This window comes from Pan paniscus, chromosome 18 (assembly GCF_029289425.2).
Source record: "Pan paniscus chromosome 18, NHGRI_mPanPan1-v2.0_pri, whole genome shotgun sequence".
NCBI classification, from domain to species: domain Eukaryota; kingdom Metazoa; phylum Chordata; class Mammalia; order Primates; family Hominidae; genus Pan; species Pan paniscus.
The window spans coordinates 98,274,237-98,297,333 of record NC_073267.2 but is presented as its reverse complement, the minus strand read 5'-3'; the positions used below and the strand labels follow the sequence as shown (position 1 = coordinate 98,297,333).

At 61.7% G+C, this 23,097-nt stretch overlaps 1 protein-coding gene and 1 long non-coding RNA gene across 3 annotated transcripts in view; one reads left to right on the top strand and one right to left on the bottom strand.

Annotated features, from left to right (window-relative positions):
- Positions 1-23,097, bottom strand: part of ZFPM1 (zinc finger protein, FOG family member 1) — an 83,366-nt gene that overhangs the window by 8,613 nt on the left and 51,656 nt on the right. The window contains exon 4 of the mRNA XM_034940874.3: positions 10,490-10,623. Within this exon, the coding sequence (XP_034796765.3) occupies positions 10,490-10,623 (134 nt within the window). The remainder of the gene's footprint in view (positions 1-10,489; positions 10,624-23,097) is intronic.
- On the top strand, positions 6-19,026 carry LOC117976326 (uncharacterized). Of its 2 annotated transcripts, XR_008621391.2 has the most exons (6): positions 6-4,575; positions 11,097-11,295; positions 11,670-13,422; positions 13,882-14,154; positions 14,888-16,588; positions 17,889-19,026. It is a non-coding gene; the product is annotated as an uncharacterized LOC117976326 (long non-coding RNA). The 2 variants fall into 2 exon arrangements; XR_004666979.3 differs by having other exon boundaries at positions 14,888-19,026.

Here is a 23,097-nt window from a genome sequence, read left to right as displayed (position 1 = left end):
GGAGACTGAGGCCCAAAGAGGTCGAGCAACATGCTCCAGGTCACACAGCCAGGGAGCAGCAGAGCCTGAACTCACACCCGGGTCTGCGTATCTGTATCTGTGTTCTCCCCACTGCTCGCCCACCCTTGCCCCCGGAGTGCTGGGTGTGAAACCGCTGTTCCCACAGGGGCTGGACCTGGTAGAGGCTCCTTCCACACAGGCCCTAGATGCCTCCAGAATGACCTCTGTGGGCTGGGGCCGAGATTAGCCCAGAAGATACGGCACTTCCCTAGCAACCCTCGGGCCTCAGTGTCCTCCTGACAGCATGGCTCCCCTCCCTGCCACAGGGCGTAGCAGGGCCACCTGCGTTCCCGCTCGCTCCCGGGGCCGGCACACGGTGGACGCTGGGGAGCACCTGGTGGACTCAGCAGGTCTGTCCCCACCCTGAGGCTGGTCAGGCCCCTTCCTGTGGGCCTGAGACACCAGCACTGTGTTGGATCAGCCCTGGCCCCCCTGGCCTCACTGTCGCCCTGGAAAGCAGGCAGTACCCTCCTCTCCATCTCATGGGTGAGGAAACTGAGGCCTGGGAAGGGGAGGGACAGAGCTCATGCCAGTGCCTCGGGCCATGCCATGCTGTCGGCGGTGGCTCAGGCTAAGTCTGGAAGGAAAACACTCTGGGCCGAGCCCGTGGAGGCCGCCTCGTTTCCTGCATCTATTGCGCCCCGGCCCCCAGCTGAATGGTAGAGGAAATTCGAGGGGCCCCATCCCAGTGCAGTCGGGGGCTGGGACAGGGCGAGGTGGGGCGGGCAGTCCATGGCCTCGCTCTGTGGTGCCCAACACTGGTCAGACATCAAGGGGAGAAAATGGTGATGGAGGAAGGGGTGACCGCCGCTGCCCCTCAGGCCTTGGTCCCTCCTGCAAGGCTGACTCAGCCTCAGTGCCCTGACCCTCAGCCCTGTGCTGCTCACTGCACTGGTGGTCCCCAAGCTCAGCCACCTGGGTGTCCAATCTGGAGGCACAGCATACACGCGTGCTCCAGCACTTCCTGTAAACACACTTTTTGTTCTATACAAATGAATGCCTTTTAATCAGAAACTTCCTGCACCATGACCTTTGCCTGAAAAGCCAGTGTCACCTACAAATGCTGCCGCTGGCATGGGACAGAGGATGGCAGTCAGCCCAACCCTGCCATGGTAGAAGGGGCCGGGCTGGTGACAGTGCAGGGATGTCCCCTGTGGGTCTGGGGTACCTCCCCACTAGGTGCCAGCCCATGAGCTTTCCTGGACTTTGCCAGCACGCGTGGGACCCTGTGGGCCGCAGAGGTGGGCAGTGGGGTCCCAGCCAGGCTCGGCCTCCCTGCTGCGACCTTGGGCAGGGCACGACCAGACCCGTATGCAGGGACCCCTCTGGGCCACCCCTGCCTCTTGGCCCATCCGCAGGGCACTCAGGAATCTAGCAAGATACAGCCTTTGGGCTGGGATGTTCAGTGACTACTCAGGCAAGGTTCGGGCAGGCTGGCCAGCAGAGCAGGTGGCTTCCACGTCACCTGCCTGCTACCACATGGCTCAGCCACAGAACGGGTGAGCAGAGCTAAGCTGGCCAGTGGGGTGGGTGCCCTGGCTGGGGTGGGTGCAACCCTGCAGTCCCAGTGTGAAGCCGTCCCCAGCAGCCACCCCAACCCCTGGCTCAGCTTCTCCTCTGCAGACGGGGCTCTGCCCTCTCCCCACATGGCTGTTGGGGGGACAGAGGGGCGGCCGAGCCCCTGCTCACTCTGGACCCACCCGAAGCCCACCATTAGCCTTTGGGGCAGTCTCAGGGGGGTCAGTCCTATCTCCTTTGACTCAGTTTCCTCCCGGTATGTTGGGGGCCATGATCTGTGTGAAGCTTTTTGCCTGCCTGGCAGGTTCCCAGCACAGGATGCATATTAGCTCCAGCCCTGGCTGTTGCTTTTGGGTTGACCTGGCAGGACAAAGTGGGCAGGGGGTGCCGTCCACAGGGCATGTCCGGGGCAGCACATGCTGAGTGTCCACTGTGGTGAGTGGCTCCCCCGAAAAAGGTGCTTTGTGCAGGCTGGCATCGGGTGGGTGCCCCCCTTTTAAAGGACACCCCCGTGATTCCCAGGGCCGCAGAGCAGGGCTCAGGAACTGCACGCCAGCTGTGGGGCTCTGCCGGCTCCGATGGGGGCTTCCGCTGGGGCAGGCTGGGGGGTAAACCCCAGGGGCAATGGGCAGGCACATTCCTGGCACAAAGGTGGGTGACCGGCGGCTACTGTGTCCCGGCTGCGCCCGAGCCAGGCAGGCAGCGCTCGGCGAGGCTGCTGGGGCCTGGCCCTCCCCACCCTGGCCTTCCTGAGCCTCTAATGAATATTAATGAGCAGAGGAGGGTGAAAAAAATTAATCTGCTTGATCCTCCGATGGGTGCTGCGGTAACGATATGAAATCTAATTATTCGTCCCAATATTTCTAAACCCTCAAACTGAGACTGACAGCCTCCCGGCCGGTTTAATGCTTATCACTCCCAGGAGCAGCGTGTTCCCAGCATGATAAAAACACGCGCCGCAACTGTGCTGACGCTGCACACCCCCCCGATTTTTCTGTGGCGGTCCCGAGTGGAGGGCAGGCGCCATGTTCCCGCCCGGCCCCGCCGAGTGCACCCCGCGTTTGTGGGGTACGACGGGGCGCCTGCCCTGGGTGTGCGGGTGGGGAGGGGCACGGGGAAGGAGGGCGAGGCTCCCATCCGGCACCCGCCCCCGACCTGGGAGGGAACAGGTAGGAGACCTAGGGGTGCAAGATAAGCAGCTCCGGCCACCCTGCCACAGCCCCCACTGCCAAACACTCTCAGAGGGGCCTGCCGCTCCTACTTCTGTGACCACAGGCTGGGAAGGGGTGAGGGCCTCCCTGCCAGTCTGCCCTGGCTGCTGAGGATGCAGGGGCCACCCTGACACCTCCCAGGGGACAGGTGAGCACAGCCTCGCCTGGGGCCACCAGGGTCCCCAGCCTGGAGGTGGCATGGACACGGCCAGCCCTGAACCAGGGTCTTGCCCGGTGCCAAGTGGCCGGACCCCTGAAGCCAGCCGGGGGCCACCCGCCCATCCTGGGAGCCACTGCTGGGGCCGCGGCCAGGAGGCGCTGGGGCAGGAAGCCAATTTCAGCTTCTGCTTCCCTTGCGGAGGGGCTGGCTGGGCACGGGTCTGCCTGTTGATTTTTTTCTGTCTCTTCTTGTTTCCCCACCTCTGATCAGCCTGGAACAGAAGCCCTTTCTCTGGTGCTGCAGGCCCTTCCTGACCCTGCTCTGCCTGTGGGCACTGGGGAGCAAGGGGGAAGGGGGCCTTTTTTTTTTTTTTTTTTTTTTTTTTGAGATGAAGTCTCACTCTTGTCCCCCAGCCTGGAGTGCGATGGCATGATCTTGGCTCACTGCAACCTCCACCTCCGGGGTTCAAGCAATTCTCCTGCCTCAGCCTCCCGAGTAGCTGGGATTACAGGCAAGCACCACCACAGCCAGCTAATTTTTGTAGTTTAAGTAGAGATGGGGTTTCACTATGTTGGGCAGACTGGTCTTGAACTGCTGACCTCAGGTGATCTGCCCGCCTTGGCCTCCCAAAGTGCTGGGATTACAGGCGTGAACCACCGCGCCTGGCCTTGCGAGGGGGCCTATTTTTAACTTCCAATCCAGGCCCTTCTGCCAAGACTCTCAGAGATGTGGGCGCTGCGGCCATCTTCCCAACCAGGCCCTTCTGCCAAGACTCTCAGAGATGTGGGCGCTGCGGCCATCTTCCCTCCCAGGGTGCCACAGGTTCGGCACCCAGCCTGGTCAGGCAGGTGTGTCCAGGGTCCACGGAGGACCCTAGAGCCCACCCTGTTTGCCGCCCCTTGGGGTTGCCCTGTCCCTCCTCTGGGCCCTGGCCGGCCCCACCAGCAGTGGCCACTTTAAATTCCCCGGGCGGACCTGAGAATGCTCCTTGTTTCCCCCAACAAAGAGGTCAGTGTCTTGATTCTGCGGTGGCACCGATAGCCATCGGAAACCCTATCTGTGCAGCATCCGCTGTGACAACTTTATCTGAGGCCGTTCCCAAACCTCGCTGTGCAGCTCTGAAGCAGCTTGCAGGGCTGCTGGGGTGGCCCGGCCCATGGAGCCAAACGGCCGGTCCTGCAGAAGCCCCGTGGGGCTGCTTGGTCATCCCCAGGACACTGCGGGGTAGTGGGCCAGCAGCAGGTTCACGGGAGGGTGGGAGCTGAGGCTGAGGCTGAGGCTGTTGAGGCCCCAGCCCGTCTTTCCACCAGCCCATCCTGAGAAGTCCTCCACCTCCCCATCACCTTAACAGAGGCACCAGCTGGTCCCTCAGTGCCTCTGTCTCCCTCGACCATGCAAGGAGTACACTTCCCAGGTGAGGGCCTGAGGCCTGCACGACTACAAGCCAGGTCCGTGAGACCCCTGCCACCTCGCTGCTGCCACTTCATCCACTGGGTCACTCACTCACTCACTCCCTTATCCAGCAGGCAGGCCTTGTGCACCAGCTGTTGCCAGGTGTGGGGAACACAGTGAACAGAACTGCATCTCCCGTGAGTCCTGGAGTGTGGAGCCGGCCAGAAATAGCAGGTAGGCGCCTGGAGGGGCAGCGACAGAGACACGGGACAGGCTGAGACGGGGAGTGGGGATGGCTGTGCCAGGATGTTGGCCGAGACCTGGAGGGTGAGGAAGGGAGGGTGTGGATACGAGAGGGCCAAGGAACAGCACGGGGGAGGGAACAGCACGGAGAGGGAACAGCATAGGGGAGGGAACAGCACAGGGGAGGGAACAGCACGGAGAGGGAACAGCATAGGGGAGGGAACAGCACAGGGGAGGGAACAGCACAGGGTGGGGGAACAGCACAGGGGAGGGGGGAACAGCACAGGGGAGAGGGAACAGCATGAGGGAGGGAACAGCACGGGGGAGGGAATAGCACGGGTTGGGGGAACAGCACAGGGGAGGGAACAGCATGAGGGAAGGAACAGCATGGGTTGGGGGAACAGCACGGGGGAGAGGGAACAGCATGAGGGAGGGAACAGCATGGGTTGGGGGAACAGCACGGGGGAGAGGGAACAGCATGAGGGAGGGAACAGCACGGGTTGGGGGAACAGCACGGGGGAGGGAACAGCACGGGGGAGGGAACATGGTGTTTGTGCTCAGGATACCTTAGCGGGGGGTCCCTGACCCACGATGGCCTGAGGCTTTCTCACCTGGGGATGGGGCTGGGACCCCTGGAGGTAACACAGGGTCTGAGCAGTCCTCTGAAACCATGCAGGGAGCCCCAGAGCCTGGCGTCAGGGGTCATCGCCATGGCAGAACCTGATCTCATAGGAGGGGAAGGCTGGGCTTGGGGAGCTGAGTCAGGCCACTCTCCCTTTAGTTTTCACAGCACGGAGGAGGGAACAGCATGGAGGCGGGGGAAACAGCATGGAGTGGCAGTGGGGAACAGCACAGAGGAGGGAACGGCATGGGGGAGGGAACACTGAGGTTGGCCTCAGGCCATATATTCATCCATCCATCCATCCATGCATCCATCCACCTGTCCATCATCCACCCACCCACCTAATCATCCATCCACCCACCCACCCTCCCATCCATGCATCCATCCATCCACCTGTCCATCATCTACCCACCTACCTAATCATCCATCCACCCACCCACCCTCCCATCCATCCATCCATCCACCTGTCCATCATCCACCCACCCACCTAATCATCCACCCACCCACCGAATCATCCATCCATCCACCCACCCTCCCATCCATCCATCCGTCCACCCACACTCCCTCCCTCCCTCCCATCCATCCATCCATCCATCCATCCACCCACCCACCCACCCATCCATCTATCCATCTATTCATCCATCCATCCACCCAATCATCCATCCATCCACCCACCCTCCCATCCATCCATCCATCTACCCACCCATCCATCCATCCACCCACCCATCCACCTAATAATCCATCCATCCACCCATCCATCCACCCTCCCATCCATCCACCCATCCATCCATCCACCTATCCATCATCCACCCACCCACCTAATCATCCATCCACCCACTCACCCTCCCATCCTCCCATCCGTCCATCCTTTCAGCCACCCACCCATTCATTCATCCATTCATCTATCCACCTACCCACCCACTCATCCATCCACCCATACATCTGTCCATCCATCTACCATCCATCTACCCACCTATCCATCCATCTATCCACCCATTCACCCACTCATTTATCCATCCACCTATCCATCCACTCATCCATCCACCCATCTATTCATCTATCCACCCCTCCTTCACCCACTCACCCACGCATCCATCCACCTACCTATCTATCCATCCATCCATCCACTCATCCATCTATCCATCCACCCAGCCATCAATCCATCTACCTACTCATCTGTCCATCTACCCATCTACCCACCCATCTATCTACCCATGCCTCCACCCATTCACCCATCATCCATCCATCCATCCATCCATCCGTCCATCCATCCATCCACCTTCTCAGCCACCCACCCATTCATTCATCCATCCATCTATCCACCCACCCACTCATCCATCCACCCATACATGTATTCATGCATACATCCACCTGGTTATCCTCCCATCCATCCACTTATCCACCAGCTATCTACCCACCCATCCATCCATCTACCCACTATCCATCCATCCATCCATCCATCCTCCCTCTCAGCCATCCATCCATCCATCTATCCATCCACCCATCCACCCATCCACCCATCCATCCACCCACCCACTCACCCACTCATCCATCCACCCATACATCTATCCATCCATCCACCTGGTTATCCTCCCATCCATCCACTTATCCACCAGCTAGCTACCCAACCATCCATCCATCTACCCACTATCCATCCTTCCATCCATCCATCCCTCCACTCATCCATCTATCCATCCACCCAGCCATCAATCCATCTACCTACACATCTGTCCATCTACCCATCTACCCTCCCATCCACCCACCCATCCACCCACCCATGCATCCACCCATCCACCCATCATCCATCCATCCATCTATCCATCCATCCATCCATCCATCTATCCATCCACCCAGCCATCAATCCATCTACCTACACATCTGTCCATCTACCCATCTACCCTCCCATCCACCCACCCATCCACCCACCCATGCATCCACCCATCCACCCATCATCCATCCATCCATCCATCCATCCATCCATCCATCCACCCTCTCAGCCATCCATCCATCCATCCATCCATCCATCCATCTATCCATCTATCCATCCACCCATCCATCCACCCACCCACTCATCCATCCACCCATACATCTATCCATCCATCCACCTGGTTATCCTCCCATCCATCCACTTATCCACCATCCATCTACCCACCTATCCATCCACCTATCCACCCATTCACCCACTCATTTATCCATCCACCTATCCATTTATCCATCCATTAGTCTATCCACCCCTCCTTCACCCACTCACCCACTCATCCATCCACCCACCTATCCAACCATCCATCCATCCATCCATCCATCCACCCATCCATCCATCCATCCATCCATCCATCTACCTACACATCTGTCCATCTATCCATCTACTCACACAACCATCCACCCATCCATCTACCCATGCATCCACCCATCCACCCATCATCCACCCATTATCCACCCATCCATCCACCCACCTACCCACCCACCGACCCACTCATCCATCTGTCCATCCACCCACTCATCCACCCAGCCCTCCAACCACACATCCATCCATCCATCCATCCATCCATCCATCCATCCACCCACCCACCCACCCATCCATCCATCCATCCATCCATCCATCCATCCATCTACCCATCTACCCATCTACCCATCCATCCGTCCACCTACCCATCCACCTCGAGTGTTTCTTCTGTATCTGACTATAAATTCTGAAGCTGGCTGGGCCCCTCAGGCCCCTTTCCTCCAACCCCTGGCGTGGCAGGGGTGGGAGCTGTTGCTGCATCAGGGAAGCGACCTGCCCCAGGTCACACAGCAAGTCGGTGCCAGAGTCCACACTCCTGACTCGGCCAGGGACTTGTGCACTCATTTTCCTCTGTGGGTGCCCGCCCCCCATGTCCAGAGGTGGGGAACCGAGGGGGAAGCCACCCTGTCCCTGTTCATCCCGGCCTGTGAGCAAGCCCCAGGCCTGTGGAGGCCAGCGGGGAGGGTCACAGCATCGCGTCTGCACCCCTCCCCCTTCTCCTTCTACAAAGAGAGAAGAAAAACTGGCAGCAGCTGGGGCGATCCGGGCAGGAGGCAACGTCCTCCTCAGGGAGGGGTCGGGGAGAGAACTGGGACCTATCAGCCAAGAGCGACAGGGGCCCGCTGAGACGCAAAAATATTTAGACAATAAATGAAGTATCGGAAAGGCGTGCATATCTTGAAGAAATCAATCATCTTGTACGGTGTGTCTGGACACTCGGCGCCAAGGCGGAGATAGCGCCTCGCTGGGGAGATAAGGGTTAATCAAGGATTTAATTCTGCAGGAGATAAAGCAGAGGAGGGAAGAGTGGAGCGGGGGCTCCTTCCTCCCCGGGCTCCCCGCAGAGCCTCAGCGGCTCCTCTGGCCTTGGCTCCCCTTGTGCCCCCAGACGTTATCTCCCCACTTGGGAGGGTTTCTAACCCCGTGCCCGTATCCCCAGGATGGCCTGTGCCCTAGGCCAGAGCAGGACTAAATGCGGAGGCAGGCGGACAGGGAGGGGTGACTGCAGCTAGGGCAAAGGGCAGCCCGTGGGGATGACTCCTGGGCCGGTGCCAGCCCCTCAGCCCTACCATTAAGGAGCTTGCGAGGGTCTCCGGGGATAGGCAGATGTGGGTTCTAGTTCTCCCTCTGCTGTTTGATCCTGGGTATTTGGGCAATTGACTTAACATCTTGGAGCCTCAGTTTTCTCATCTGTAAAATGGAGTGGCAGGACCCTCCTCGTAGGGTGCGGGGAGGAGGAAGTGAGGATGGGCGTGTGGTGTGTCTGGAACTCACAGAGCCCTCCAATCTCAGCCCCTACGGTCTTTGCCCTTGGTCTCTACCTATGGGTTTTCTTGACACTTTGAGAGTTCAGAGATGAGAGCCACGGAGCTCCTAGCCCATCCACTCATTCCTCCTGGCAACCATAAATGCCTGCCAAGATCCCCACATCCCAGCACCCTAGAAGGATCAACTGCCGCTTGCACGCGTACAGTGATGGGGAGCTCACGCCCCACAGAACCAGCTCTAAACACCATGGCTTCCTTCCTGTGGTGGAGCTGAAATGTGGCTCCTTCCATGGAGAAAACTGACCACCACTGAGCTTCCGCTGCCGTTCTTCCACCTCCCTGCTCCAGGCCACGGGGCCAGGCAGCCACCCCTCCTGCAGGGCTGCTGGCCGCAGTGCCCACTGAGCCATGCCCCGTGTCAAGCACCACTCCTGACCATCTCACGTGACCTGCCCAGCTGCCCTGGCAGACAGGGGTGCCCTGGGCTTCCCTGCACCACAGATAAGCTTGCAGCCCTGCCCACGCCCCCTCTCAGGGTCTGCAGGCTCAGACGTAAAAGGAAGCTTTAGGCGCCCCTATGTCTCACCCAAGGTCCCAAAGGCTGAGGAAGTGGAGGCTCACAGTGGGCAGGGGCCTGCCTGGGGATGCACAGCAAGGAGATGGCATAAAGGCAGGAGACTCCAGGGCCTGGCAAAGGGGGACGCCCTCTGTCCTGGGCCAGCTTCCCAGTGACTCCCTGAGCGGCCTGGGACATGCGTCTGCCCACTCAGCTGCAAAAGGCTGTGTGAATGGCCCAGGAGGCCCCAGACCCTATGCCGCCCATGATGCAGCCCCACACGTACTTACAGGTTTCTATATACCAGTGCCCTTTCTTAGCTGAGACGTGTTTTAAAAGAAACCATCATACCCTCTTCGGAGGAAACCGAACTGACTTGTCATAAGTCGGAGGTAGCCCCAGAAGTACATCCAAGACAAACGACACAGGCCTTTGTGTCTAGCAGCAAGGGGCTGCCTTGGAAGGCTCTGCCAGGCAGGGGCTGTCACCAAGGAGATGAGCACACGTGCCGAGGCCATGGAGACCATGGGCCTGATGGCCGTGCCTGTCGTCAGAAGAGTCCGCGGGGACAGACACAGAACTACCCTCTCGCTCTCTGCTGTAGCGTCCCCACCGTCCCAGTACCCCAAGGCCTGGGCCATTGCTTTGTTCCTCCCTCCCCTTGAATGCTCTTCTCCTCTGCTGCAATGCCCAGTCATCTGTCAAGGTCCTGCTTAAAGAACCCCTCCTCCAGGAAGTCCTCCCTGAGGCACCAAAGGCCCCATATCACCTCCTACAGGAAGCCCTCCCTGGGCCCCAAGGCAGTGAATCCCTCCCTATCCTCCAGGTCCCAATATCTCAGGCCCACACAAAGTGGCCAGAGCCCCTGAGCTGGCATCTAAGCTGGGCCTGTCCCCTGGGTCCGTGTTGCCCTGCATCGGGGTGGGCGGGCAGGGGCGGGGATGGGGGCTTCTTACCGGCTCCGCCTGCCTGGGGGATGAGGCTCTGGTCTGGACACTCCCGTGGAACGGGCCCCAGGACAGGCCCGTGGCGAGGCTGAGTCGGGCCCGTATGCGCCTCTGCCCATCCTGCACCACCGGCTCCAGCTCGTCTGCAGAGAGACATCGCAGGCATGAGGCGTGCCCGGTCTGGGGCCTGTCCAGCCCACCTCCCGCTAGGGTTGGCCCAAGGGGCAGTGGAGGGTGGCAGTCCTGGGGGCCTGGGCTGAATGGCAGGGGCCTGGGCAGCCCTGCAGCAAGATCTCTAGGGCACTGTGGGGTGTAGGGATGCAGCCAGGAGGATGCCTGTGGCTGGGTTTGAGCGAGCTGTGAGCCCTGCGATGGTCGTTCTCCAGAGCAAGGGCTGCAGGTTGGACAGGCCCACAGAGCCCGGCCGCACAGTGCAACGCTGGCCTGAGTTTATGTCATGGCTGACTGGGGGCCCCCAAAAGATACATCAGCCTGCAGTCTATGAACGTGCTGATATTTGGAAAAAGGGTCTTTGCAAATGCAATTAGATTAAGGCTCTTGAGATCAATGGGATTATCAGGTGGGCCCTAAAACCAAAGACAAGTATCTTTCTAAGAGACACAGAAAAGGAGACAGAAAAGACCATGGGAAGATGGAGGTGGAGATGGGAGGCAGCCATGAGGGTCGCCTGAAGCCCCCAGAAGCTGAGAGTGGCAGGAGGGAGCCTCTGGAAGGAGCCTGGTGCTGCCGACACTTGGACTTGGGACTTGGAGCCTCCGGGCTGTGCGAGGACACACTGCTGCCTGAAGCCCCAGGTGATGCTAACTTAGCACCCAGCCCAGGACACACACACACCTGGCCCTCACCTGCCTCCTGGAGCCTCAGCCTCCTCGGTGGACAACAGGGACGTGGCTCTTCCCAGGCCACACACCCTCTGCCCAGGAAGGCCGGGCCACCTCTACCTCTCCTGTGGCCAGGGCTGCCTGGGCCCACAGAGGCCTCACGTGGCCTGGCCTGGTCCCCTGGCCGCAGTGCTGTGGCGGCCCCACTTCCTGGAGCCCCGATTGGGCAGGCTGTGGCCTTAATGGGCCTGATGATCAGATAGCTGCTTGCCTAATGGCAGAGATAACATGTAAATACGCCGGGAGGCCCTGCTAAAACGTTTTAACTGGGTCTTTGTCTTCCCCAGGGCAGATAAGATGGCAGCGAACCAGGACCGAGAGGCCGAGGAGGCCCGCGCCCCTTTATCAGCCCCCAGGAAGGGAAGAGCGGACTGGGGGCAGCAGGAGCGGTTCTGCCGTCTCAGCTTCAGGGCTGCCAGCCCACCCAGAATGCCTGGGTCCCGGCCCAGGGCTCTGACCACTGGGCCGCCCTCCTCCCCTGCCCCTGCAGGGCTTGGCACCAAGAGGGTGACCAGTGTGAGCTGGGTCCCAGCATCACAGTCACACGGGCCAGCTAGCACCACGCGGCCCTACGGGGGACCGGGAACACCCATTCCTGTGACGGTCATCCCCCTGCACAGACAAGGACATCGAGGCCCCTGGAGGCTCTGTGGCTAGCAGGCTAGCAGTGGGGCACCGGGGTCCAAACCCAGAGGCCTGGCTCCAGGGGCACCCCTGCGTGTGACAGTGATGGGGGGCCTGGCCCCTCATGTCCTGGCTGTACCTGCGACTCTGGCCCACCTGGCCAGGCCTCGGGGGTGGGCACGGGAGAGAAGAGACTCCCCCGATGGGAGCTCCTCGTGTGTGCTCATCTGTCCCTCTGTCTGGCCTCCGGCGGGTCCTCAGTGCCACCATCAAGTGAGCCTGTGTGTCACCCCCGAGTCAGGGCTGGGGCCACAGGGAAGCATGTGGAATCCCATCCGGACCGTCAGAAACGCTTGGAGCTTCGTGGGGTGGGCCCTGCATGCAGGCCTCTGCTCTCCTGCTGGGGCCTGGGGGGCAGGGCGGGGTGGGGGGCCAAGAGGACCGCTTGTCCGAGAAGCCCCTGAGGGCACGTGTGGACCCAGGAGTGGCTGCGACTTCCTTTCAGAGAGGGAAGGGGTGGCATGCCTTCCCCTCGGGTTCCAGAACATTCCTGACCAGAGTCCCTGCTGTTCCTGAGACACTGCTGTGCACCTGGGGCTGGTGCCCACCTTTCCAGGGGTAGGAGGAGCTTGGGCCTGCAGCGTCCACACCTGCCGCGTGTCACACCTCAAGGGTGCTGAGGTCCCTGTCCTGGCAGCCCTGGGCTCTCACTTGCCCCCTGCCCTCATGGGGAGAACTGGTGCCCACCCTACCCAGCCCACGATGCACCCACAGGCAAACGGTCCTGCTCCCTAATCGGAGCTCCAGGGCCAGCCGGCCAAGCCTCCCAGATAAGAGCGTGGCTGGCATTTCCCGTGGCGGCCGCCCCTTCTGGGTATCACACACTGCCAGAGAGGGCTGGCTCTGATAAAGGTGGCCGTTCCACTCGCCCAGGGGCAGAACCCACCACTCAGGGATGGCCGGGGGCTGGGCGAGGGGCCTCCAAGGAGTCCAGGGATCGGAGGGGTGTGGGGCTGGGGACCAGGGCAATGGTCACCATGACAACCCATCTCCCTGGACCAGGGTTCAGGATGCGTCTCCAAGGGGCTGTGCACGGGAAAGGTGCCTCTTGCGGGTGGATGCAGGTGCCTGGATTGGTAAGGGGAGCATGGCTGATCTTAGCCCCAGCTCACCCCAGGTGCCCTTGTGCAGCATTCGACCTGTGCAACTGAACACGGAAGCCGTGGTGGTTCTCAACGCTCTTCTGCTCACATAACCTATTTCCAGCCTCCTGTTCCTGCAGAGACCCTCTCCCAACCGGAAGTAAAATCGCATTGGAAAGTGGGGGTGGGTGAGGCCTCCTACTCCTGGCAGATGGGGTGCCTCCTGAGGACTTGACTCAAGGCTGAGAATGGATGGAAGTGTCCGTGAGTGAGGGTGAGGGGCCTGCAGCCTAGGGCCGGGGGATGCTGAGCTGGGTGGGAATGGGCAGGAAGACACAGGCAGTTGTTTTTTTAAATGGCCTCTGAAATGGCTGGGGGATCCAGACAGTGGCACCCATGGAGATGGTCAGCACCCAACCCCACCACCAGGAAGCCTGGGGCCCGGCGAGGCTGAGGAGTGCCCAAGCCACACTGGGAGCTGTGGCTGGAGGTGGGACCAGAACCCACCGTGAGCTCAGTGCTTGTCCCGCCACAAAACCCTGTGGGGCACCTGGGGCAGCAACAGGCAAGCTACAGCCTTGGCCTTGGGGCTCCCAGAAAACACAGGCAGTGGCCAGACACCCCCACCGGCACCGACAGCTCTGAGGGCGGGCCAGTCAGGGTGGGCTTCCAGGGGGTGGTGTCCTTCCCTGCCAGCCTCCTGTGACTGGTCTTTCTGCCTCCTCTTCCCCAGCTCCAGAACAACTGGGTGAGCCCAGCAGAGATGCCAGCTCCGGCCAGGTTGTCTCTGCAGCTGAAAAATGGGGACGCTAGCTGTGGCTCCCAAAAACCCACGAACCCAACATGAGTGCCGGCCCCACGGACCCAACATGAGTGCCCGCCCCACGGACCCAGCCTCAGCCAGGCCCAGCAGGACTTGTGAGGATTCTTTCCAGCTGTGCTGAAGTTACTCCTCCCAACGTACATGGGGGAGACAGATCCGAGAGGTTAAGCAACTGGCCCAAGGGTAGGCAGTGGGTGGGTGGGTTTGAACCAGAGCCCCAGGGCTCTTCTGAGCTGAGGTGGGAGGCAGCGGCTGGTGGCCCCGTGGCTGACTCTTCCTGCTCTGACCTCAGTTTCCCCATCTCTAGACGGGTCTCCTGAGGAGGGGGCGGGACCCAGGCCGCATGGGTGAGCCCAGCCAGGGGAATGGGGCCGCCACTACAGGCACAGCACTGGGACAAGGACTAATTTATTCAGGCAAACAAGACTGCACACGCCATTTCCAGAACAAACACGCTGTGCTGGGATTCAATTTCACCCCCAAGCATCTGCGAGGAACCAAATGAGAAGTTCCAGCCATTGCATATTTATATGATTGAAAGGTCCACATGGTCTTAAAGCCCTCCAATGACACCCCATGGGGATGGAAGCAGTGGGGGACCGAGGACCAGGCAGAGCTTGGCGCTGCTGGCTGAGCCAACCCCACAGAGTGGGGAACCTGGCTGAGGGGAGCCCGGTGGGTCTGGCCAGGGTCCAGGGCCTTTTGGGGGTGTCTGGGGAGGGAGAGCTGGGGTTTGGAATCCACAGGCCTGGGGCCAAGTCCTGCCTCTGCCCAGCTTGCCAGCGGTTGTGTGTGCTCTGAGCCTCAGTTTACCCATATGGAGAAGGGGGTGCCAGCATGACGTTCCCTCGGGCTCGTGCCGTGAGGTTAGGGGGTGTGTCTGCCGGTGCAGCCAGCACTGTTCTCTCTCTCCTAGCTGCCCAGATGGGCTGAGAAGCTGCACCAGGTGGGCATCCTAAGGCGTGGGGCCCAGCCCAGGGCTGCCCCCTGGGACTTGGCCTTCACCCCTGGGCTCTGGCTCTGCCCCCGAGGCCCTAGAGGCCCCTGTCGCCTCCCTCAACAACGTGGCCAACAGTGCCCGGCACAGGAACCGTGGCCCCCTCCGTGACGCGCGTGTGGCAGCAAGCCGGTGGAGGAGCGTCTGCTCCCATCCCACAGGCCCAGAGACTCCAGCAAGCAGCTGGGGGTCACACAGCAGGGAGGGCAGTTGCTCCCGAGACCAGACCCTGAAGCTGCTCTCTGACAGAGGATCCAAGGCTACACCCAGGGTCTTCTGCCTCCTGAACCCACTCTGCTCAGCCGCCCGCCTCCCCGGGCCTGTTTCTCCACCTGCTCCTCAACCCACTCTGCTCAGCCGCCCGCCTCCCCGGGCCTGTTTCTCCACCTGAGCCATGGCCCTGGCAGGCTGGCTCACAGCTCTGACTTGAGGAGGCAGGTGAAGGCGTCACCCTGTGAGTCTGCGGACGTCCGGGAACTGGGGCCCCTCCTGCACACAGCTGGCCTTCCCGCCTTCCAGGGGCCAGCCTCCGTGTGTGCCTAATGGCTGGTAGTCTCTGGAGTGCAAAGTCCAGCCACCCCAGATGGTGGGCTCTGTGGTCGGTGCCCACCGTGGGGTCACCCCAGCACCCACTTATCTAATCGGCCCCATCGCTCCGCCCGGCCCCGCCCTGTGGCTCCCATAGGCCAGCTGGGCCCAGCTTTGTTGGGAGCGGCCCTGTCTCAGGAATCATGCTGTTTGCTTTGATAAAAGTCACAAAAAAGGAAAGAAAAAGGAGTGAGGGGGAGGGAAGGAAAAACCCCAGGCTGACGGGGTTCTGGAAGCCTCACAGCGGGCTGGCGGTGAGGCTGGTGCACAGACCACGTGGGCCCCGAGAACACCAGCTTCCAACACATCCTGTACAGACACAGAAACCGAGGCCAGAGGGGCGAGCGGCTCCCCAAGGTCACATGGGAGGCAGACTGGGGTGGCCAGGGGTCAGCTGCGTGGGGCGGGGCAAGCCGGCCCCTCTGTCCACCACGACGCGCCGCGTGCGGATTCGCTTGCTGATCACCTGTGCTCGGTTCCCGCGCAGGCAAACCCCGCGGGGCCCCTGAGGGCCTGGAGCCCATTTAACAGGGGGCGAGGTGACCAAGGTCACCAGCTCCAAAGTCAGACCCTCCTGGGGGGAAAAGCCCATAATCTGGGTGGCAGCTGAGGCCCCAGGACAGAGAGAGGCGACAGAAGGGGAGGGGGGAGGCTAAGTAGCTCCTCCCCCGCCCCGTGACCTCCACGCAAACTCTGTGTCCCCTCTGCAGCCTCAGCAGCAGGCCTTGGCTCTGTGTGCTGCAGCCACCTACGGGAGGCAGAGCCCTGGTTCCCAGGATTCACCAACCAGGGCCCACGGCAGGCACCGAAGGCCACATCTGGGAGAGGTTCAGAGTGAGCGTCGGGATGGGCCTGTGCCAAGGAGAGACCAGGGGAACCCACGTGGAGCCCAAGGCCTGTGGTTGGACTCTGTGGCCTGCTCTGCGGCCACGGAAGCCTCTTGGGCAGTAGAAAGGGTGGTGCTGTGTGGATGTCATGGCCTCCTTCACATGTGATCCTCCCAAGATCTGGCTGGGAACAAACCCAGGCCTGGTGAGAAATGGATGGGGGACGAGGCTGGGGGTCCAACAACTTCTTTTCTTTCTTTTTTTTGAGACAGAATCTTGCACTGTCACCCAGCCTGGAGTGCAGCGGTGCAATCTCTGCTCACTGCAGCCTCCGCCTCCCGGGTTCAAGCAATTCTCCCATCTCAGCCTCCTGAGTAGCTGGGGGTACAGGTGCGCGCCACCGCACCCGGTTAATTTTTGTATTTTTAGTAAAGAGGGGGTTTCGCCATGTTGGCCAGGCGTGTCTTGAACTCCTGACCTCAAATGATCTGCCCACCTCAGCCTCCCCAAGTGCTGAGATTACAGGTGTGAGCCACCGTGCCCGGCCCACCAGCAACTTCTTCACACATCCTTGACCCACTGGGCCCCTTCCTGTGATCCCCTTTTTAGGTTCCTGTTTACAGATGGGGCAACCAAGGCCCAGAGGAAGGAGTGGCTGCTGGAGGCCCCCGAGTGGAGCCCAGGATGGGCTGGGGAAAGGTATCCTCCCAGGAGGGCTGTGGGGCTGGGCCCATCTGCAGAGGGGCCTCACAAGGGTCCCTTGTGAGCATCCGAATGCCTGGGTGCATGGGTGAGGTCAGGGTACACTGGGCAGCTGGCTCTCTGCAGGGGGCCTTTCCCACAGCCATGCGGGCCCCTCAGGGCTGCCACTTCTCCCCGAGGCCCACATCTGCCGGAGCTGGATGGCATCTCCCATGGAGGCTGGTGTTCCCAGGCCTGTAGAATCCACAAGACCCAACCCAGGCTATGGACAGTGGCTGAGCATCGCCCTCTGAGCCATACCCCGTCCAGCCAACCTGCTAGGGCATGGAGAAGGCTGACACACCCAGGCAGCCCAGGTCTAGGCCCAGGAGACCAGAGCCATGGGGCACTAGTCAGTCAGTGTGTTCCCTGGATCAAGCCACACCTGAATGCCAAGTCAAGAAACACAAAGGGACTCAGGCTTGACTCCAGCCCTGGCTGGGTCACTGATGGCCATGGCATCTCTGGGCAGACCTCAGCTTCCCATCTCTGAGCTCTGGAGGCGGGGACATGGTGCTGAGGGGGTGAGGCCAAGAGCTCGGGGGATGATGGGGACCGTTTCTCCTGTTCTCGTCTGTGAAAAGCAAGGCCTGAGAAGCTGGGGGCTACGTCGGAGGTTAAACAGCCAGCAAGTGGCATGGGAGAGTCGAGCCCAGGTCCTCTGATCGCAAACCCATGTCTGCAGCCCAGGCCATACCCCCACTTGCAGTGAAACCCACCCCTTGGATAGTGGGCCCTCCGTGAAGCCCCTTCCCCGTTCACAGACAGGAGCCGCCGAGCGGAGCAGGCAGAAGGCCACCTGGAAAGGCCAGCAGGACCGTAGCCCTCTCTCGCGGCAGTGGCCCCGGCTGTGGCACTTGGGACAGCCGAGATGGAAGGAACAACGTGACATGCGCTAGCGAGAAGGGAGACGGAGCCGCAGGCGGATGAGATGCGGGTGACGGGAGCCATGGATGCACCAGAGCTTGGAGACAAAGCCACTCGAGGGCTCTGCAGATTAGCCTCGCTTCTGGGGGCCTGATGAGGGCTCACACCCTGCCTCCTCCTGAGAGGGTCCAGGTCCTTGCAGGAGGGCTGGGTCTGGGAGAGGCACAGAGGAGCCTGGGAGCTGCACACCCAGGATGGGTAGAGAAATGGATCAGCTTCGCTGTTGAAAAACCAGATGTCACATACGTCTGGGCCCTCTGGCCACACTGGGGAAATGGCTCTGCTCCTCAGAGCAGTGCCCCGTGCACACCCAGTGATGGCCACCACCCTGTGGACGCACACTCAGTGCACAGCCTGCCCTGCCCGCCCGCCCCTATTCAGTCCTTTCTGGATTATTCTGTTATTGTGTGCCCAGCATTGCAGTTAAGCCCCAGCACAAGACCTGAGTCTATTTCGCTGAGGGGAAACAAAGGAGGGGCCTGCCCAAGGCCCCCCAGCGCCCTGCCCTGGAAGACCCCAGGCCCACCACCTCCTGGGAGGCTTCCAGCTCCTCTACCCTGGTCCCCCTGCCCTGGTGCCCCCCAACCCCTGCCCTGGTCTCCCCACCCCCTACTCTGGCCTCCCCGCCCCCTGCCCTGGTCTCCCTGCCCCCTGACCCTGGTACCCCCCAACCCTACCCTGGTCTCCCTGCCCCTGCCCCTGGTCTCCCCACCTCCTGCCCTGGTCTCCTCTGCCTTCTGCCTGGCATGGCCCCTGTTGGCCTCCTGACCATGATGCCTGGCCTCTGCTGGGCCACAAACTTCAGAGCACCCTGGAGGCCAGTGGAGAGCCCAGGGTGGGGTTGGCCTAGAGCCCCAGGCCTCCTGGATGAGGGTTTTCTTCTCACCCCAGGCCAGAGATTAACAAAGGGCTTCGAACCACAGACCCTGCCTTCCTGAGATGTTTCCCTCAGACCCTGCACTCACTGTGGATGGCTGTGGGGGGCCAGGGGTGCGGGGGGTGCCTGTCCTTGGGGTGGGCACGTGGTTGAAAAGCCCCCTGGGGGGGCCCTGCCAGCGGCTGCACCTGCCGAGGCTCTCTCTCTGCTAGGGGTGGGCCTCGTGCCCTATGTGCCCATCCTCCAAGCACCTGCCCACCAGCATGGTGGTCTCCTTGCCAAGATGTGCTCAGGACCCACATCGCAGGGGGCCTGGGTGGGGTCAGCAGACAGGCGGCATGGGCTGCGTTCCTGGGAGCTGACGGCAGGGGGTGCTGGCTCCAGGGAATGGTAGGTGCCAGGTACGGTGCTGCCTCAGGGCCAGCCCACATGGCACCGTGCCAGGACCCCAGGAAGCCGTTGTGCGGAGGGCGATGCCGGCCCCTCCCACCTCCTCCCTGCCTCCCAGGTCCCCAGAGTGCTCACCACCTCCTGAGGGCACCAGGGGGCAGAGGTCTTGATTTCATTAACTCTGTCTTCCTGCTGGACTGTCAGCCCCTCAGGGCCGGCTGTTGAATGGCTGTGTCCCGAAGGCACTGGGACACCGTGGACCTGAGTGCCTGTGTTTGGAGGAGGAGGGCACCACCGCCTGGGAGAAGACCCAGCCAGAGGACCCTGGGGAGGGACTGGCCTCCTTGCCGAGGCCCTAGCTGGGTCTGGGCTGCCCTTCCACAAACGGGCAGTAAGGAGCAGCAGGCTCAGGGGCCATGGCTTGGCTTGGCCAAGCCTGGGCCTGGCGTCCACTGTAGAGCAGCTGCGTCAGCCACCGGGCGAGGGAGCGGCAGGAAGGGCCGGCCCCACGTGCTGCAGCCCCCAGCCTCGCCCCGCCCACCCGCCAGCTGGTGCCTGTGAACTTGTCTTCCTATCGCCTGGAACATCGCTGCAATTATTGATTTTTTGACACACAACAACAGCCCATCTTTATCGGGCTGAACCCTGGCCCCAGCTAATGGCAGAGCTGGGACCGCCTGGGAATAGCAAGGAGGGCAGGGTGGGGCCCAGCTCTCCTGCAGGGACCTGGGGGCCCTCGCACCTGCAGGCCCAGTGGCCTGTCCTGGGGAGGGGGTGTCTCTAAGGGAAAGGGCAAGGCCCTGGCCTCACAGGGGCAGTGGGGCAGTGCTCAGGCCCAGAACTGCCCTTTCAGAGGCCTCGAGGGCAGCTCAGAGCCAGGTCTTGCCTGTCTGAACCCCTTCCATGGTGCTCTCTGGGGGCTGTGGTCTCAGACACCACTACCTTGGCCCCGTCTGGGGCAGGTGGACTGGCAGGCAGAGCGCCACGGTACACAGGGGGCCATGTCCCTCCATGTACCCTTAAGGGGTCTGTGCACGGGGCCCAGCGAGGTGCTCTTTCTCCATGCACCTTGGGCGGTGTCTCTGCCACTCTGTGGCACCTCCCCAGGGCTGAGGAGTCTGAAAGCCACAGCCTCATGTCACCTCCAAGCTGGGAGATTGGCGGCCTCTCTGGGCTTCTGGAAGGCTAAACACCCTGGGTCCTGGGCCTTGGTCTTCCCACCTGGGAAGTGGGGAGAGGGAGTCGATTTGCCTCCAGGTCCTAGTAGTCTGGTCTTTGGGGACCCTGAGGCCTGAGAACTGGGGTGGGGGTCCCTGGCTCTCCCCAGCCTTGCCTCGTCCTATTGGTGGCTGAAAACAGGATGTCAGATAAGCTGTTTGCACAGGACATATTTTCTTTACCTTATCTGTGTCCTATCGGCCTGGGCGCCCTGGCCTCTGCCCCGTTTTTCCAGGGTCTGGATGCCGCTGAGGGCCCTTTCTTCCTACCAGGCCCCTGCTCAGCCTGTTCATTTGCCCCCTGGGGACTCTGTCTGTGCTTCATAAATGGGAGAGGGTGAGTGAGGGCCCAGGGTACTGCCCCAGCCCTGGGCGAGACCATCTACCCAGCCTGGCAGGCACCCACCCCCACTGAGGGCAGCCATGGACACCCAGGCAGGTGCTGGTGAGGACGCTGGTGCCGACCGAGAGTGTCAGGACACTGCCACCCCCTAAGAATGGAAAAGTCCCTTCCAGAAAAGGCTGCTGCTCTGAGCCCTCACTGACCCTTCAGGCTCGTCACCTCCACAGAGGAGGTGCTAACCAGGGGGAGACTGAGGCCTCGGGAGCCCAAGATCTGCCTGGCAGCCCGAGGCGCTAACTGGGGTACAGGGCCTGTGCCCCGGGGTGAGCCCAGCCCCATGTGAGTCCCGGAGGCAGAAGGTGCTTCCGTGAACTGTGAATGTGTCTCCTCTTCTAAAAGTCACGTGTGGTTTTATGGGAAGCCACAGAGGGTGCTGCCATGGCACCGATCACCCCAACACAGATGAGAAGACCGAGGTCAGAGAGGACCTGGCCCCACAGAGAGGCAGCTGGCTGTGAGTCAGATGCAGGCCAGGCAGAGGGTGGGAAAGACCAGGAAGCAGGAGGAGCCCTGGAGGCAGAACAGGCCGGCCCCTCCCCAGACACAGATCCCTCCACTCAGGAACCGTGGGCCCCCCAGACACAGATCCCTCCACTCAGCAACCCTGGGCCCCCCAGACACAGATCCCTCCACTCCGGAACCGTGGGCCCCCCAGACACAGATCCCTCCACTCAGGAACCGTGGCCCCCCAGACACAGATCCCTCCACTCCGGAACCGTGGGCCCCCCAGACACAGATCCCTCCACTCAGGAACCGTGGCCCCCCAGACACAGATCCCTCCACTCAGGAACCGTGGCCCCCCAGACACAGATCCCTCCACTCAGGAACCGTGGGCCCCCCAGACACAGATCCCTCCACTCAGGAACCGTGGGCCCCTCCCCAGACACAGATCCCTCTACTCAGGAACCGTGGGCCCCTCCCCAGACACAGATCCCTCCACTCAGGAACCGTGGGCCCCTCCCCAGACACAGATTCCTCCACTCAGGAACCGTGGGCCCCCCAGACACAGATCCCTCTACTCAGGAACCGTGGGCCCCTCCCCAGACACAGATCCCTCCACTCAGGAACCATGGGCCCCCCAGACACAGATCCCTCCACTCAGGAACCGTGGCCCCCCAGACACAGATCCCTCCACTCAGGAACCGTGGCCCCCCAGACACAGATCCCTCCACTCAGGAACCGTGGCCCCCCAGACACAGATCCCTCCACTCAGGAACCATGGCCCCTCAGACACAGATCCCTCCACTCAGGAACCGTGGCCCCCCAGAGACAGATCCCTCCACTCAGGAACCGTGGGCCCCTCCCCAGAGACAGATCCCTCCACTCAGGAACCGTGGGCCCCCCAGACACAGATCCCTCCACTCAGGAACCGTGGGCCCCCCAGACACAGATCCCTCCACTCAGGAACCGTGGGCCCCCCAGACACAGATCCCTCCACTCAGGAACCGTGGCCCCCCAGACACAGATCCCTCCACTCAGGAACCGTGGGCCCCTCCCCAGACACAGATCCCTCCACTCAGGAACCGTGGCCCCCTCCCCAGACACAGATCCCTCCACTCAGGAACCGTGGCCCCCCCAGACACAGATCCCTCCACTCAGGAACCGTGGCCCCCCAGACACAGATCCCTCCACTCAGGAACCGTGGGCCCCCCAGACACAGATCCCTCCACTCAGGAACCGTGGCCCCCCAGACACGGATCCCTCCACTCAGGAACCGTGGCCCCCCAGACACGGATCCCTCCACTCAGGAACCGTGGGCCCCCCAGACACGGATCCCTCCACTCAGGAACCGTGGCCCCCCAGACACAGATCCCTCCACTCAGGAACCGTGGCCCCCCAGACACGGATCCCTCCACTCAGGAACCGTGGGCCCCCCAGACACGGATCCCTCCACTCAGGAACCGTGGGCCCCTCCCCAGACACGGATCCCTCCACTCAGGAACCGTGGGCCCCTCCCCAGACACGGATCCCTCCACTCAGGAACCGTGGGCCCCCCAGACACAGATCCCTCCACTCAGGAACCGTGGGCCCCTCCCCAGACACAGATCCCTCCACTCAGGAACCGTGGGCCCCCCAGACACAGATCCCTCCACTCAGGAACCGTGGCCCCCCAGACACAGATCCCTCCACTCAGGAACCGTGGCCCCCCAGACACAGAT